The sequence below is a fragment of the Bufo gargarizans genome, chromosome 4 (assembly GCF_014858855.1).
Source record: "Bufo gargarizans isolate SCDJY-AF-19 chromosome 4, ASM1485885v1, whole genome shotgun sequence".
NCBI classification, from domain to species: Eukaryota; Metazoa; Chordata; class Amphibia; order Anura; family Bufonidae; genus Bufo; species Bufo gargarizans.
In genome coordinates, this window is record NC_058083.1 from 203,983,708 (window position 1) to 204,001,365 (window position 17,658).

General features: G+C 44.5%; 1 protein-coding gene across 2 annotated transcripts in view; it reads left to right on the forward strand.

Moving 5' to 3' along the window:
• Positions 1-17,658, forward strand: part of TPRG1 (tumor protein p63 regulated 1) — a 100,245-nt gene that overhangs the window by 13,150 nt on the left and 69,437 nt on the right. Inside the window, exons 2-3 of one of the 2 annotated variants that reach the window (XM_044292048.1) lie at positions 7,052-7,240; positions 14,485-14,576. In XM_044292048.1, the coding sequence (XP_044147983.1) occupies positions 7,061-7,240; positions 14,485-14,576 (272 nt within the window). In that variant the 5' untranslated portion in view covers positions 7,052-7,060. The remainder of the gene's footprint in view (positions 1-7,051; positions 7,241-14,484; positions 14,577-17,658) is intronic. The other variant, XM_044292049.1, reaches the window with a different exon arrangement.

The following is a 17,658-nucleotide window of genomic DNA, read 5'->3' on the forward strand; positions in this document are numbered from 1 at the left end:
GGACTCGGGAGGCCACGGAGCGGTTAGTGAGAAGCTTCATTTCACTCCCGCTCCATGGTCATGTGATTCAAACGATACCTCGATGCAGGGAAACTGCATCAAGGATTTTTTTGCCTAAATTTCATCGATTTAATCGTTTCAGCACTAATTCTAAAGCACAGAATAAAAATGTAAATGAGATAATTGAAAAAGAACACTGATCAAACATAGAGAACTTTCAGATACCTGCAAGTTATTGGTGTTAGGGTCCATACACACGGATCCGCAAAACACAGACAGCTGCAATGTGCGTTCCGCATTTTGCAGACACTAATAGAATATGCCTGTTCTTGTCCGCAATTGTGGACAAGAATAGGACATGTTCTATTTTTTTTTTTCGGGAACGGAATTGCGGACATCGTGCTGCCCCATAGAAGTGAATGGGTCCGCAATTCCATTCTGCAAAATGCAGAACAAAATTGCGGACGTGTGAATGGACCCTTAATCTGGCAACTGGTGCTAATTTCCTTAATGATCTGACAAACCCTATGTAACTGGCAGCCTAACTTACCAGTTTTCACTGACTTTGCCTAAATGGTGTGCCGTTCCAAAGTGACTGAAAGCAGCAGGTTGTCCAGATGAAGGCCAAATGGGTGACCCTATCAGCCGTAGCAAGATAAGTTGGTCGTTCCAAGTCTATGATTTCTAGAATATTGCATCTTTACAACACCACAAACTCATTCAAGTCCCACAAGAAGGCTGGCCGCCCTCGAAAGACAAATGCAAGGGGGGACGGGATAATGCAGAGAATCTCTATGGGTAATCGTTTCAACACTGCAGCTGGAATTGCTTGCCAGTTCAGCACTGAACAGGTTAAGGATCTGTCTTGTCATACAGTGTCTCGTTTAAGAGCATTTGGACTGAAAGCCCACTCTGCAGTGACCAAACCTCTCATTAGCAGAAAGACTCAGAAGGCTAGACTCGCCTTTGCTGAGGAGCATGTTGTGTGGACAGAGAAGTGGTCCAGAGTTCATTTTGGTGATGAAAACAAATTTAATTTATTTGGTCGACAAACTGGGGAAAGACTGAACCCAAAGTGTGTAAAGAAGTCAGTGAATGGTGGAGGAGGAAGTGTCATGGTTTGGGGAATGTTTTCTGCAGCAGGAGTTGGACCTCTCATACAGCCACATGGCAGAGTGAATGCAAGTGTGGATCAGAACCTTCAACAACACATGGTTCCTACTTTGTGTTCATCACTTAATCAGCCAGGACAATGCCCCCTGTCACACACCAAAACTGGTAAAGCAGTTCCTTGCCACTGAAAACATTGAAACAATAAAATGACCAGCCCAGAGTCCTGATCTAAACCCAATAGAAAACCTTGGGAAAATCCTTGGTGACAAAGTTGTGGTCAAGAAACCCACAACAGTCACAGAACTGCAGAAGAGACTGGAAGAAGAGTGGACCAAAATCCCACCAGAGCAGTGTGAGACTAGTGATGTCCTGTGGCCGCAGATGTGCTGAAGTCAACCAAAGCAAGGGCCTGCACACTTCTACTGGTTGTGACTGGTGTAACCTGCAGGAAATTGTTAGAATCTTTCTCTGTGCTACAGTCATTGCTGTTCTTGAATTATGATCATCAGGTTTTTTGAAAAATAAAGGTTTTATGTAGATATTTTTGGAAAACACTGTTCTAATGGTGTACCCCTTACAAAAAATCCTTCAAATGATGATCAATGTAGATTACGTTATTTCTGAAAAAATCAAGTGTTCATAAATTGTTCTCTAATTTCGATCGCCAGTGTAGCTGCTGTGGCTCCACTATCACTTCTCTGGGGCTCAGGTGGGCCCTGCTTCCCCAGTGCTCAGGGCCCCCTCACCTTACATATTTTATCAATCTTTCTGCTTGCTCCTGCAGTGACAGACAGTCTCCAGCCAGCCTATGCTAGTGCGCTTTCCTCTGTCTGCTGGGTGTTGAACTGGCCAATCAGCATTTAGCAGCGTTAATAGCCTGCTGCTGATTGGCTAGCCTAGCTCAGTAGATAGGACTGAGCGAGCGGGATGCTGGACTTGTCTTCCACTGCACTGCCTGCCCAGCTCAGTGATTCATAACCACCCAGAGACTGGTAATGTCTCCAGAGAGCGTGCCCTGCACAGCTACGGACAAAGTAAGTAGTGTGTAGCTGTGCACTGTCAAAAGTAAAAAAAAAAATAAAAAAAATTAATTGGGGGGGGGGGGGGGGTGTGTTAATGTGAGGGGGCAGCAGCGTCACAGAGCTGGAGTGACGAAATCTCGCGATGCGCGAGCTAGCGCAGTGTCGGCATCATGTTCATTCCCTGTGCTGGCATCAGCACAGGGAACAAACTACGCATGCGCTAGCTCGCGCATTGCGAGATTTCGGCGCTCCAGCTCTGTGACGTCAGCCAGCAGGGAGGAGATTCGGAGGACGCGGGGCGGTGCTTAGCTCCTTTCCGCTGGACTCCTCTCCGGATACAGGACACATATGAGGTTCATTTGCATATGGATCAAAACAATAAAAGCACAGAGAGCTATGTGGACTGGGTATTGCAGATGTGCTAGCGGCCATCTAGCATCCCATGTCTTCAGCTCTATACCCAAAATCCCGTTGACAGGTTCCCTTTAAGCACTATAGGCAGTTGAATTTCAGGTGCCTGTTTCTCATACAAAATGGCACTTATAATAGGTCCTAATAAACTTAATTTAGTTTAAGTGTACTTTAAGTTAGGGATTTCCAACCTGCGTTCCTACAGCTGTTGCATGATGGAAGTTGTAGTTTTGCAGTAGCTGAATGGCTGCAGGTTGGACATCCCTGCTTTAAAGGGTTATTCAGGTTCTTTCAAGGTATCCCCCTATCCACGAGAATGGAGGCCCTGAAGCCTGAAATTAATGGAGGGGCCAGTCGCCCATGTGCACGGCTGTTCTATTAATTTCTATGGGAATTTTCGAGATATTTGAGCAGTGTACACATCCTGTGGATATGGAATAGTTTGAAATGAGAATACCCTTTTAAGGCTTTATATTGTCAGTAGTAGGCTACATACGCATAGAACCATGTCTACTTAAATAATACGTATATAATTTCCAGAGCAAAACCTTACGGGAAAATATTATTTTTTTGTTAGTTTTTTAGTTCTTTATCCTTAACGGTTTAATTAGTAGTGGAATGGGCCACGGGTGGGTGGGGTTAGGGGGCCATTTCAGATTTTTGCTATGGGGCCCAATGATTTCTATGTGCGCCCCTGCCTAAGGATACAATATTTTCAACAAACAATGGTCTTTTTTGACACATCATAAGTTGAAACTAGACCCAACATAGTGTGTCTCTAGTTATATATGTTATATGTAAGGACTTGTTTTAGACTACTTTCACATTTGCAGTAGCAGGGTCCGGCGGGCTTCCGCCCCCCCTCCCCCCAGAACAGCCTGCCAGACCCTGCTACCGCAAGTGTAAAAGTAGCCTTATCTGTCTTGGTCATCTGCTTATTTTTCTTAAATCTTCATTTTCTCTTATTTTGGATTTTAGGGCTTTGGAACCGATTACTCAAGTTACAATGGTTTCAACATACAATGGTCGTCCGGGAACCAATTAAGGGCTCTTTCACATCTGCGTTCTTTTCTTCCGGCATAGAGTTCCGTCGTCGGGGCATTATGCCGGAAGAATCCTGATCAGGATTATCCCAATGCATTCTGAATGGATAGAAATCAGTTCAGGATGTGTTCAGTTCCGGAACGGAACGTTTTTTGGCCAGAGAAAATACCGCAGCATGCTGCGTTTTTTGCTTCGGCGAAAAATCCTGAACACTTGCCGTAAGGCCGGATCCGGAATTAATGCCCTTTGAAAGGCATTGATCCTTAAGCTAAACGTCGTTTCGGCGCATTGCCGGATCCGACGTTTAGCTTTTTCTGAATGGTTACCATGGCTGCCGGGACGCTAAAGTCCTGGCAGCCATGGTAAAGTGTAGTGGGGAGCGGGGGAGCAGTATACTTACCATCTGTGTGGGTCCCGGGTGCTTCAGAGTGACGTCAGGGCGCCCCACGCGCATGGATGACGTGATTGCATGGCACGTCATCCATGCGCATGGGGCGCTCTGACGTAATTCTGGAGCGCCCCGGGAGCCGCACGGACTGTAAGTATACCGCTCCCCGCTCCTACTATGGCAACCAGGACTTTAATAGCGTCCTAGATGCCATAGTAACACTGAACGCGTTTTGAAGACGGATCCGTCTTCAAATGCTTTCAGTTCACTTGCGTTTTTCCGGATCCGGCGTGTAATTCCGGCAAGTGGCGTACACGCCGGATCCGGACAACGCACGTGTGAAAGAGGCCTAATATTGTAACTTGAGGGACCACTGTATGTATCATTATTATATCTGTGTCCGGCAGGAAATATGTTTCTTACACTAATTTCAGAATAACAATAGATAATCATGCCTGAAGTTGTTTAGCTGGGATAAAGTCTCTATGGCATAATTAAGTTGATATCTAACACCAAACATGGACCCTGGAGTGTACTGGTCTTAAAAGGAACCTGTCACCTGGTTTTTGGGAATAGAGCTGAGAACATGGGCTGCTAGATCGCCGCTAGCACATCCGCAATATCTAGTCCCCATAGCTCCCTGTGTGTTTTTATTGTGTGTAAAAAAAATAATAATGATTTGATAGATATGTAAATTAACCTTAGATGAGTCCTGTCCCTGAGATGAGCCCAGCACCGCCCGCATCCTCCGAATCTCCTCCTTGCTCCCCGACGTCACAAAGCTAGAGCTCCGTAATCCCACGATGAGTGAGCTAGCGCATGCGCAGTTTGTTCCCTGAGGCTGATGCCAGCACAGGGAAGGAACACTATTCTGACACTGCGCATGCACTGGCATGATCCATCATGAACTCCATTGAAAGTCAATGGGAGGCGGATCAGTTTTCTACTGTGCCAGAATGTGTCAGAGAAAACTGATCCGTCCCCATTGATTTACATTGTGTGTCAAGACGGATCCATCTTGCTCCGCACCACATGGTGGACAGAAAAACGCTGCAATCAGTGTTTTGGTGTCCGCCTCCAGAGCGGAATGGAGACTGAACTGATGCATTCTGAGCGGATCCTTTTCCATTCAGAATGCATTAGGGCAAAACTGATCCGTTTTGGACCGCTTGTGAGAGCCCTGAACGTATATCCTAAAACAGAAAGCCAAAACGCTAGTGTGAAAGTAGCCTTACTGAGCTTATGCTTTGTAGCTTTTGAAATCCGCAGTAAGGGCTCATGCACATGATTTTTCCATCCGTCTGCTATCCACTCCTTTTGCAGATAGCACACCGACTCATTCAGTGTGCGGATCCCTGTGCAGATGAGAATAGCCATTGTGAGAAAAATACGGAATGCACACGGACGTGTGCATGAGGCAATACGGCTGTGTGCATAAATTATGTGCCAAGATATGCATAACCGGACATGTGATGTTGACTGACTCACTTAGTTCATTGCTCTTTTTCTTTCAGAAACAGTGATTCACCAATTCAATAGCTCTCTTGTGTTTGAGCTTATATGCTTGCACTTCAGTAAGGCTAAGGTTACATTTATTTATTTTTACTTTTTTTTTTCTATTTTCCCCCGAGGATTGACTTTAGTACATATGACCACTCCTAGCTGTCTAGACGAGGGATGGGCAAACTACGGCTCTCCAGCTGTTGTAAAACTACAACTCCCAGTATCGGCCTACAGCAGGGCATGATGGGATTTGTAGTTTTACAACAGCTGGGGAGCCGCAGTTTGCCCATTCCTGGTCTAGACAATTTTAGTCTAATAGAGAATACTATCTATCTAGTATCTATCCCATATACAGATATATATATATATATATATATATATAGTAGAAATGTGCGACATAAATATCCATAGACTTCTAGGTAACGGACAGTCATATGTCAAAAGTGTGTTCTTGAGTTGTGGACTGGCATACCCTGTATTGTAAAGTGTAGTCAACTATGCTTTACAATATAAAGGCTTCCCTCAAAAAGGTATATCTTGTGTGTGTGTGTGTGTGTGTGTGTGTGTGTGTGTATGTGTGTGATATATATATATGACTCGCAGAAGCATGCCATACAATTGCATACCTTGTGCTATAACTTTGACATGTTCAACATATAGAGTGGGCGTTCAACACCCCAAATGTGGTGTGAATAGAGCCTGACCAATATGCAAGCATTTTTAGATTCCTATAACATGATTTCAATGCTTGAAGGCCCTAATCCAGTATTCTGTTTAGCTTCTGTCCATTAGATACTAAGTGTAAAGGGGGTCTGTTAGCAGTTTTGACCATAGTAAACTGCTGATAACACTAGGTATGGGCTTGGGAGAGCAGTCCCTTTTGTGGAGCTTTTATTATCAGGAGTTTTGTGAATATGAAGTTTTATTCTGCCAAACTGCTCCTGCAAGTGGCGCTTCACTGTGAAGTGCCCTCCAATCTCTGCATCGAGCTGCTTCACAGCCCCTCCCTTTGAGTAACAGCTGTCCTGGTCTTCTGGTTGGATGCTATGGCTGTCACTCTAAGCAGAGGGGAGGGGCTGTGAAGCAGCTTAATGCAGAGAGCCCTTACAAGTAAAACTCCACCTCCTGGGCACTTCCAGGAGCGGAATCTGGAACAATAAAACTTCATATTCTCAGTTCTCCTGATGATAAGATTCACAAAAGGTATGTTTTTCCTGCTCTCCCCAGCCACCACCTAGTGCTGTCAGCAGTTTACATTGGTGACATACTCGCGTTAACAGCTGCAGGCATGTGTCCCTGTTTTGTACGTTTATTTTATCTTTAAAAATGAATTATTTATCATAAACAAAACTATGAAGGTGGCTGTGACTGCGTGCATGGTGAACGCCTTCAGCACACAATGGACACTCACTCTTGTTGTTTCTCTTGGGTGTGACCGCTTGACAGGGCTGCATTGTTCCAGGTAGCATTATTCTCTACTACGAGGGGTAATTCAGAAAATTGCATGGTGATAATGTTTTTATAGTGCTCACTAGGTCACTATCACATGTTTTATTTTTAATTTACTCAGTTTTCAGAAATGGCCCAACCTGAGCAAGGGGGAGAGTTTCGTCCTGTGGCACTTGGAGCACAAGATTATCCTGAGTCTGAGACCAACCAGGACACCAAGAGTAATCAAGCGCAAGATGCAAACAAGTCACAGGCTTCGGAAACTCATTCCAACCAAAAATTTATCTTGAGAAAGTTCTTTGTTGCTAGGGTAAAACAAATATGTAATTTATAGAGCATGCATAATAGACTGTACTGTTATCTGCTACCAGCGTTCTTAAAGGGGTTATCGAATAACATGCAACAGCCTCCATGTGCCGGGCCCCTCAGAGGAAATATACTTACTCCGCTCACTGCACCGCTCCTGGTCCCCGCACCGCTGCTGCTGCTGCTTCTCTCTGTACACGGATGAAAACATCCGGTGTCTGGGGGGGCGGGGGGCAGCCAATGGCAGGCGTGTACGGGGGGAGCTTCCCTAGCGTCACCTGCGATGCTAGGGAGGCTCCCCCCCTTCGACACCGTATGTTTTAATCCGTATACAGAGAGCAGCAGCGGTGCGGGGACCAGGAGCGGCGCAAGGAGTGGGGTAAGTATGTTCCCTCTGAGGCTTACGTCATTAGGGTCCATTCAGACGTCCGTGTGTGTGGATCCGCAAAACACGGACATCGCCGGCACTTAATAGAAAATGTATTTTCTTGTCTGCACATGGGTAGGCTGTTGTATGTTATTGGATAATCCCTTTAAGGAGAACCTGTCTATGGTTCCCTGTCTGAGGGCAGCATAAACTGGCAACAGAAACCTTGATGAAAATGAGAAGTCACATTCTTGAATTGACCCAGCCATTTTGCTAAAATGTGTACTGAGCAGGTCCATCTGTTCAATAGAGCTCTTGCCTTAGAGGCCTCATATATTCTTGAGCACCCAGCTCTCCCTGCTCCTAGGACCTCATGAAGGTAAGGACTGTCCAGCACTTGCGTTCTATTGAACAACCCCAACACTCAGTTTACACTGGAGCTGCTCAATACAGATTTTAGCAAATAGTTAATTTAAGAGGTGACCCAGCACATTGGGGTCTCTGTCACCAGTTTATCCTCAGATAGGGAAGCAAAAAACTGATGACATATTTCCTTAGCTCCGAACCTAATCCTCACTGTTAGGGTCCATTCACACACCCGCAGTTTCGTTCCGCATTATGCGGAACGGAATTGCGGACCTATTAATTTCTATGGGGAAGCACCATGTGCTGCCCAGATCCAGAATTGTGGATCCGCACTTCTGGGTCCGCAATTCTGATCCCAAAAAATATAGAACATGTCCTATTCTTGTCTGCAATTGCGGACAAGAATAGGCATTTTCTTTTAAGTGCAGGCGATGTGCGGTCCGCAAAAATGAGGAACGCACATGGCCGATGTCCGTGTTTTGCGGATCCTCACACACGGACGTCTGAATGGACCCTAATGACGTAAGCCTCATTCACAAGTCAGTGTTTTGGACATTGGAGCCTCCACAGACATAAGATATAAGGGAAAGATCCGCCCCTGTTCTGTGTTTAGAGCCGCACCTGGTTTTGGCTCAAAATCGCTGATGGAAATCGCATTACACTGTTTTTGGGATAGAAAAAAAATGGTGTCTTTAGGAACCTGTTTTCAGGTACCTTTAGACTCTGGCCATCCTGTAGGCTACACCTTAAACATTTATCACCCATCGTCCAGATAGGTAATAAATGTGTGGTTATTTGGGGTCCAGCCCCTGTACATCATGGCTCCTTTCACACAGGGAATGTTTGCGGCATTTCCTTTGTGTCTCCCTGATTGTCCGCCTCTGAGTCACACATCTCAATGAGTGCCCAACTAACGCGTTAATACAAATTATTACATCTGAATAAATACTTTTCAGTTCCCTGAAAATTCTCTGCCCTCGTGATTACCTATAGGACTAGGCCCAGGGCCATTGAGCTGGATGTAGGATGTAAGTCCTGGGTAACAGAAGTGAAAAGAGGCAACCCTGCCAAGGTAGAAGGTGACAAACCACTGTGAAAGTGCTTTTACTCTAAAACTGAGTCAGCAAGGGCTATTCACTCAGAAGCCAGCTCTAGATCTTCATGCCCATGAAAGCACCCCGCACTACTAATGTATATAGCATCTATAAGGCCTCATGCTCACGTCCCAGCCGTATTGTGGTCTGCAAACTACACTTCACAATATACAGACACCTTCCATGTGCAATGTTTTTATTTTTCACTCATAGAAACATAGAATGTGTCGGCAGATGAGAACCATTTGGCCCATCTAGTCTGCCCAATATACTGAATACTATGGATAGCCCCTGGCCCTATCTTATATGAAGGATGGCCTTATGCCTATCCCATGCATGCTTAAACTCCTTCACTGTATTTGCAGCTGCCACTTCTGCAGGAAGGCTATGCCATGCATCCACTACTCTCTCAGTAAAGTAATACTTCCTGATATTACTTTTAAACCCCCCCCCCCCCCCCCCAATCACTCCCCATCATTCGAAAAAAACAGACTCGAATAGGACATGTTCTATGATTTGCAGGACGGACATACAGATGGGACAGCACATGGATGACAGAATACGGCGTAAGCCACATAAAATGTAGGATACACACATTGATTTGTACAGGCGGTTGCACTTTACAAATCCACTTATGGAAAATTGTCATAATCAAGATGATGAATGTTTACTGCATTGTTCTAGGCAAGAAATCAAATGTTACTTGGTGTATACCCGACATATAATGTGAATATTATGATGTTTTGTCTTCGATATACCCAGAATACACAGTAGGCCCTGCTCCATAACTATTCCTGCTAGAGGACTAATGCATTCTTCATATTTATCTGCACACAGTACAATGCCTCCCAGTGTTAGAGACCATATGACCCTAAGTCACACGACCTCTTTACAAACCCACATCATTCCTTATATAGTCTTGCCTTTTAAACCAGGGACCATTTATAAAATACACATCAGGTATGTTCACTGTTGAAAGACTGTCTTCGGAGCGGCTGCTCACTCTCTGTATAGGTATATACAAATATTATTGCATAGGTAAAGTATTATTTATTTGCCTCCAGGAATGAGTTCAGATTTAGGTTACTTAAAGGAGTTGTCCAACTTGTTTGTTTTTTCGATGACCTATCCTTAGTATCAGATCGTCGGGGGTCCGACACGTTGCATCCGCAGCAGTGAGCAGGTGTACTTACACCTAAGTCATCCCATTCACTTAAATGGGACTGCTCTATAGTATACACTTGGATAGGAACGAGCTGTCCCATTAATTTCCATGGGACGGCTTAGGTGTAATTATATCTGCTCATCACTGCGGATGCAACGACAAGCAGGTAAACAATGAAGAGGAGGCAGCTCTGGTACGGCATGCGCCTTCTCTTCAACCAGCTGATTGGTGGGGGTGCCGGGTAGTGTTGAGTGAATCAAGCTTCGGATCTTAGATCCAAAGCCAATTGGTTTAAACATTTTCGGTTTAACGCTGTAGGGAGACCTGTCTTCATACAGCATTAAAATGTATTGCCTCCATGTAGGCAAAATTAGTTTCAGCCGAAGCTGCACGAGACTTCGGTGAATGAATTCCGTATTAATTTCTGTGTCTTTAAAAATCTGTAGTTGGGTTTGGTACCGAGATACAAACCAATACCAAACCCGACTTTGGATTCCGAATTTTAAACGTGCAGAAATTAATACTGAATTCATTCACTGAAGTCACAGAGGCAATACATTTTAATGCTGTACGGAGGCAAGTCTTCATTAACCGCCTAACGCAGATGTGCGGTCCGGAGGCGGCAGCTCTGCGCAGAGTGACCATAATACGCGTCATCTCGCGAGAGCCAAGATTTCCTGTGAACGCGCGCACACAGGCGCACGCGTTCACAGGAACTGAAGGTAAGCGAGTGGATCTCCAGTCTGCCAGCGGCGATCGCTCGCTGGCAGGCTGGAGATGTGATTTTCTTAACCCCTAACAGGTATATTAGACGCTGTTTTGATAACGGCATCTAATATACCTGCTACCTGGTCCTCTGGTGGTCCCTTTTGTTTGGATCGACCACCAGAGGACACAGGTAGCTGTGTAAAGTACCACAAAACACTACACTACACTACACTACACCCCCCCTCCCCGGTCACTTATTAACCCCTTATGAACCCCTGATCACCCCATGTAGACTCCCTGATCACCCCCCTGTCATTAATCACCCCCTGTAAGGCTCCATTCAGATGTCCGTATGATTTTTACGGATCCACGGATACATGGATCGGATCCGCAAAACGCATACGGACGTCTGAATGGAGCCTTACAGGGGGGTGATCAATGACAGGCAGGTGATCACCCATATAGATTCCCTGATCACCCCCCTGTAAGGCTCCATTCAGCTTTTTTTTTTTTTTTTTTTTTGGCCCAAGTTAGCGGAATTTTTTATTTTTTTTTATTTATATTTTTTTTTTTTCTTACTAAGTCTCATATTCCACTAACTTGTGTCAAAAAATAAAATCTCACATGAACTCACCATACCCCTCACGGAATCCAAATGCGTAACATTTTTTAGACATTTATATTCCAGACTACTTCTCACGCTTTAGGGCCCCTAAAATGCCAGGGCAGTATAAATACCCCACATATGACCCCATTTCGGAAAGACACCCCAAGGTATTCCATGAGGGGCATATTGAGTCCATGAAAGATTAAAATTTTTGTCCCAAGTTAGCGGAAAGGGAGACTTTGTGAGAAAATACAAAATAAAAATCAATTTCCGCTAACTTGTGCCAAAAAAAAAAAAAAATTCTATGAACTCTCCATGCCCCTCATTGAATACCTTGGGGTGTCTTCTTTCCAAAATGGGGTCACATGTGGGGTATTTATACTGCCCTGGCTTTTTAGGGGCCCGAAAGCGTGAGAAGAAGTCTGGGATCCAAATGTCTAAAAATGCCCTCCTAAAAGGAATTTGGGCCGCTTTGCGCATCTAGGCTGCAAAAAAGTGGCACACATCTGGTATCGCTGTACTCAGGAGAAGTTGGGGAATGTGTTTTGGGGTGTCATTTTACATATACCCATGCTGGGTGAGAAAAATATCTTGGTCAAATGCCAACTTTGTATAAAAAAATTTGGAAAAGTTGTCTTTTGCCAAGATATTTCTCTCACCCAGCATGGGTATATGTAAAATGACACCCCAAAACATATTCCCCAACATCTCCTGAGTACGGCGATACCAGATGTGTCACACTTTTTTGCAGCCTAGGTGGGCAAAGGGACCCACATTCCAAAGTGCACCTTTCGGATTTCACTGGTCATTTTTTACAGATTTTGATTGCAAAGTACTTCTCACACATATGGGCCCCTAAATTGCCAGGGCAGTATAACTACGCCACAAGTGACCCCATTTTGGAAAGAAGACACCCCAAGGTATTTTGTGATGGGCATAGTGAGTTCATGGAAGTTTTTATTTTTTGTCACAAGTTAGTGGAATATGAGACTTTGTAAGAAAAAAATAAATAAAATCATTTTCCGCTAACTTGTGACAAAAAATAAAAAGTTCTATGAACTCACTATGCCCATCAGCGAATACCTTAGGGTGTCTACTTTCTGAAATGGGGTCATTTGTGGGTTTTTTCTACTGTCTGGGCATTGTAGAACCTCAGGAATCATGACAGGTGCTCAGAAAGTCAGAGCTGCTTCAAAAAGCGGAAATTCACATTTTTGTACCATAGATTGTAAACGCTATAACTTTTACCCAAACCATTTTTTTTTTTTATTTTTTTATCAAAGACATGTAGAACAATAAATTTAGTGAAAAATTTATATATGGATGTCGTTTTTTTTTTTCAAAATTTTACAGCTGAAAGTGAAAAATAATTTTTTGCAAAAAAAATCGTTACATTTCGATTATTAAAGAGGACCTTTCACCTAAAAAAAAAAATGTAAACTAAGACTATAGCGTTACTTACATGCCCCCATGATTTCTTGAACGTTAATTCTTTTTTCATTCTGTGCCCCCGTTTGTCCGCTATGCCCCCCGGAATAATTCCCGCCGTTTATGCTAATGAGCCAGCCTCAAATGGGCTGGCTTTAAAAGTTCTCCCGGTCTATAGACGAAATCGCTCCAGTTCTCTGAAGTCTCGCGAGAACTGGAGCGCCTTCTCCCTGGCTAAGAGCGGAGCGCGCTGATTGGATGCGCTCCGTGCCAGGGAGAAGATGGAAGGCACGACCGGGAGAAATTTTAAAGCCAGCCCATTTGAGGCTGGCTCATTAGCATAAACAGCGGGAATTATTCCGGAGGGCATAGCGGACAAACGGGGGCACAGAATGAAAAAAGAATTAACGTTCAAGAAATCATGGGGGCATGTAAGTAACGCTATAGTCTTAGTTTAAATTTTTTTTTTAGCTGAAAGGTCCTCTTTAACAAAAAGTAAAAATGTCAGCAGCAATGAAATACCACCAAATGAAAGCTCTATTAGTGAGAAGAAAAGGAGGTAAAATTCATTTGGGTGGTAAGTTGCATGACCGAGCAATAAACTGTGAAAGTAGTGTAGTGCAGAAGTGTAAAAAGTGGCCTGGTCATTAAGGGGGTTTCAGCTAGCGGGATTGAAGTGGTTAAAATGGAGTGTTTGAACCAATTGACTTCGTATCTGATCCGAAGCTTGATTCGCTTAACGCTACCCTGCACCCCCAACTCCGCTGTCTACTCTTCATTGTTTACCTACTTGTCATCACATCCGCAGTGGTGAGCAGGTGTAATTACATTGAAATAAATGGGACATCTCGTTCCTATACAAGTGTATACTACAGAGCCGTCCCATTGAAGTGAATGGGATGACTTAAGTGTAAGTACACCTGCTCACTGCTGCGGATGCAACGTGTCGGATGCCACGTGTCGGACTAGGCTCGATTCTCTCAAGCCTAGTGCCTGGTATCGGACCCCCGCTGATCTGATATTGATGACGTATTATGTGGATAGGTCATCAATAAAAATAACAATTCTGGAGCATCTATTCTTATGGCTCCATGTTGTGTCATTCCTCTATTATATCTACTAGAAGTTATGAATGGATTGCTAGCAGTCTGCAGTAAGGGTACAGAGGGGTGGTAGCAAGTTGGGGGGGTACCTGCACAGTCTGACTCTATCCAATCAGTGCTGCCATTGTCAAGCTGTGCAGGTACACAACTTGACAATTCATTCATAACTTCTAGTAGAAATAATACAGGAATGGCACAACATGGAGCCATAAGAATAGATGCTCCAGAACTGTTATTACATGGGGAATGCATGAAAATAATAAAAAAAAGGCATGTCAGGAGCGGTGAAAGGTCCTCTTTAAGGACAAGTGAATTATGTATGTTAGAAGAATGTGGTCTAATCCTTGATAAAACTAGGACAAGTCTAGTTGACTTCTCACTATTTAATTGTTCTTGCCTTTCTTTCATAGCCGGGAGCCTTTGATCAAGCCGTTGAAGATCTGACAAACCAGCTGTTATCAAAGGAGAAGGAGATTGTGAATAGTGCCTGGCTGCTAACAGAGTGAGTGTCACATTTGGTAGCGCTGAAGTCGGTCGCTGCGTGTTGTTGCAGCGTAGAAACCATGTATAATCCGTCTTCAAGGCTGTTCCGCTGTGACACAATGAGTGCTCATTTCTGTTTGTTAGTGAGAAATGATTTGCTGTAAATGGTCTGGCACAATGAGTGCTGTGTGCCAGCTCTGCACTGGCACTGGAATCATGTTTTCTGTTTGTTTCTAGTTAAACATATCCCCAGTCGGATGCTGTTGAAGAAACAGAATGACAAAAACATTGAACCACCATAGCTGACACCGTAGTCTAGAATGGAGCTACGTCTTGTAATTAAAGCACTGAGCAGGTGGCAGGGAACAGCTTGGTGAAGGATGCACTGTACACAGTATATCCAGGGAAGTGGTTTGCATTTCTTAAAGTAACAGCACTATATTGTAATCTTAGGCTTCCTGCACATGGGTGCGGGTTTGAAGACAAAAAAATCCACACAGTTTTTCATGCAATTTTTCTGGGCGTTTCCTCCCCAAATCAGCACAAAAAAATCAATGTGTTAGGCATGCTTCATACTGCTGCCAGGCTGTTCAGTTTAGATTGCCGGGAAACGCAGTCCGGCCGTTTCTCTAAATAATTGCCAGATGGTGGCCGGATCACCACAGTACCCCATTATAGTTAATGGGGCCGGATGGCATTTCAGCAGCGTTTCTTTTCCAATCAGAGGGGGTGATCATAAGCGAAAACTCCTGAGCCAAGAGGTATACTGGATGTTCAAATTGGGAAGCAGGTCTGAACAGGAAACATGACTTGATTTTGCAATATTGGTAAAGGGATTTATTTTCATGTTCATTATTTTATACTTTTTTGGTTTTCTTTGGTGTTCTGTAAGTTCTCCTCCCCCATGGACCATGTGATGCTAGTATCTTGATCGATTGGTGCAACACATGGCTAAAGGCATGTGAACTTTCACAATTTTACATGTAATAAGTAAGGACTGAAATTTGATGGTCAGAAACACGTGGACTGTGTATGTGATACGTGTTTGGATTTTACCGCATAACAATAAAGCTACAGTTTTTTTATTGGAAGCTGGACATTAACATTTTTCGATTTGAGTTGACTTACGGCTGAGTCTGGGCTATGTCCGCACCTCCATAAGGACAACAAAGGTGAGCGCTGCCTTTTTCTACTTTTGAAACAACTCTCTAGGAGATCTGGAGCAGTTTACGTGGGATTGGTTGGGTAAGTAATTATCGTATTTTTCGCCCTATAAGATGCACCAGCCCATAAGACACACCTAGGTTTTAGAGGAGAACAATAAGTAAAAAATATTTTCCATTACACCTCAGGTCAGACCAGCAATCGGACCCCCAAAGTTAATCAGACCTCAGCTTACAGCCCCAATCAGAACCCTAATGTCAAACAGACCTCAGATCAACCCCCCCCCCCAACCTTCAGCCATCGATAAGCCCCATATATTCAGCCAGCAGCCCCATATATCAACCAATATATATGTCAGCCATCAGCCCCCAGTGCAAATAAAATAAACTCGCTTATCTCTCCTGCTCCTGGATGCCACCGCTCCTCACCATCGCGATCCTCTTCATCCTGCTGTCAGCTGTATATCGCGGCGCGCAGTGTGAGATCAGAGTGCCCTCATGCTGTGCACAGCCCGCACAGCCAATAGCCAAGCCGAGGACCAGGAAGCAGTGAGTACAGAGCCTTCACCGTTTCCCGGTCCTCAGGTACTAATGAAGCGCTTCCATAATGGAAGTGCTTCATTAGTATTTGCCCCATAAGACGCAGGGGCATTATTGGCGCTCAATACGGGTTTACAGAAACAGGCGGAATTGAGGTGTTATCAACACCCACCAGTCCCCCTAGTTCACTCTATCACTCTACTCCTATGTCCCAATACAATTAGGCAGGGACAACAGAAGTAGATGGGGCCGGTATTACCATAGCACAGCACAAAATACGTTGCAGCACAAAATACTGCTGCCACTGCCGCAGTATCCAACTGTATCACTGTCCCAAGGACGGCTATACAGTTGAATTCTTGAGGGCACCTGCAGCCGCTGGCCAGGTGCATAAGTACTTGATGTTCCTAGCATTAATTGCAGCCGTGAGGTCGGTTCGGCTTAGGCATAGAAAATGGTCTAAATGTAAGACTGTAAAGAAGCTGTCTTACATTTAGAATGGGCTCTGGATAGTGCAGGGCTTAAGACCGGCATCTAAAATGTTGTTCTTAATAGACGTGTCCCTTAATGTGTATAGGGAGTCCCAAGAAAGGTGGCAGCTGCTTATTCATGAAGTCGGTGAACAGTCTGAGTGTGCATGTTTGTGGGATGGGATTGCGGTTGGCAGTGGCAGTATTTTATGTGTATGGGCAGCTTTGGTTTGTTTATTTACAAGTTTAGGGTCCATTCACACGTCGTGTTGCGGACACGCAAATTGTGGATCCGCAACACACCCAGCCGGCACCCGCTATAGAAATGCCTATTCTTGTCCGCAGCTGCGGGCAAGAATAGGACATGTTCTATCTTTTGCGGAGCTGCGGATCGGAAGTTCGGGGCTGTGCTCCGCAAATGCGGAAGCGGAGAGCACATAGTGCTCTCCGCTTCACGTCTGGGCCCATAGAGAATAAATGGGTCCGCACCCGTTCCGCAAAATTTCAGAACGGGTGTGGACCCTTTTGCGGACGTGTGAATGGACCCTTACAGTTGAAAAAAAAAATGGGAGGCAGACGCAACGCGGCAGCCACCAGAATTTGGGCGCAGAATCCACAACAGAACTCTGGTGGCAAAAAGATCAACATACCCTTAAAGAAAAACTGTCTTTGTCCATAGCAACTAATCATTTCATTGCACTTTTATATTGTTTAGTTTCCTCAGCAGCTCTGATTGTGGGTTTTCACCCTAGAGAATTGCTACTGTCATGTCATGTTCAGCTGGCATTAGAAGAGAGAGCCCAGGCTGCACTACGTATAAGGGTTTGATATGGTCCTATGCCCTTTGGTCATTTATCTTGAGTTTATGTCCATAGCAGGAAAATAAATAAAGAATTGGCAGACTGGGCTTCGGGTCATTACAATGTCA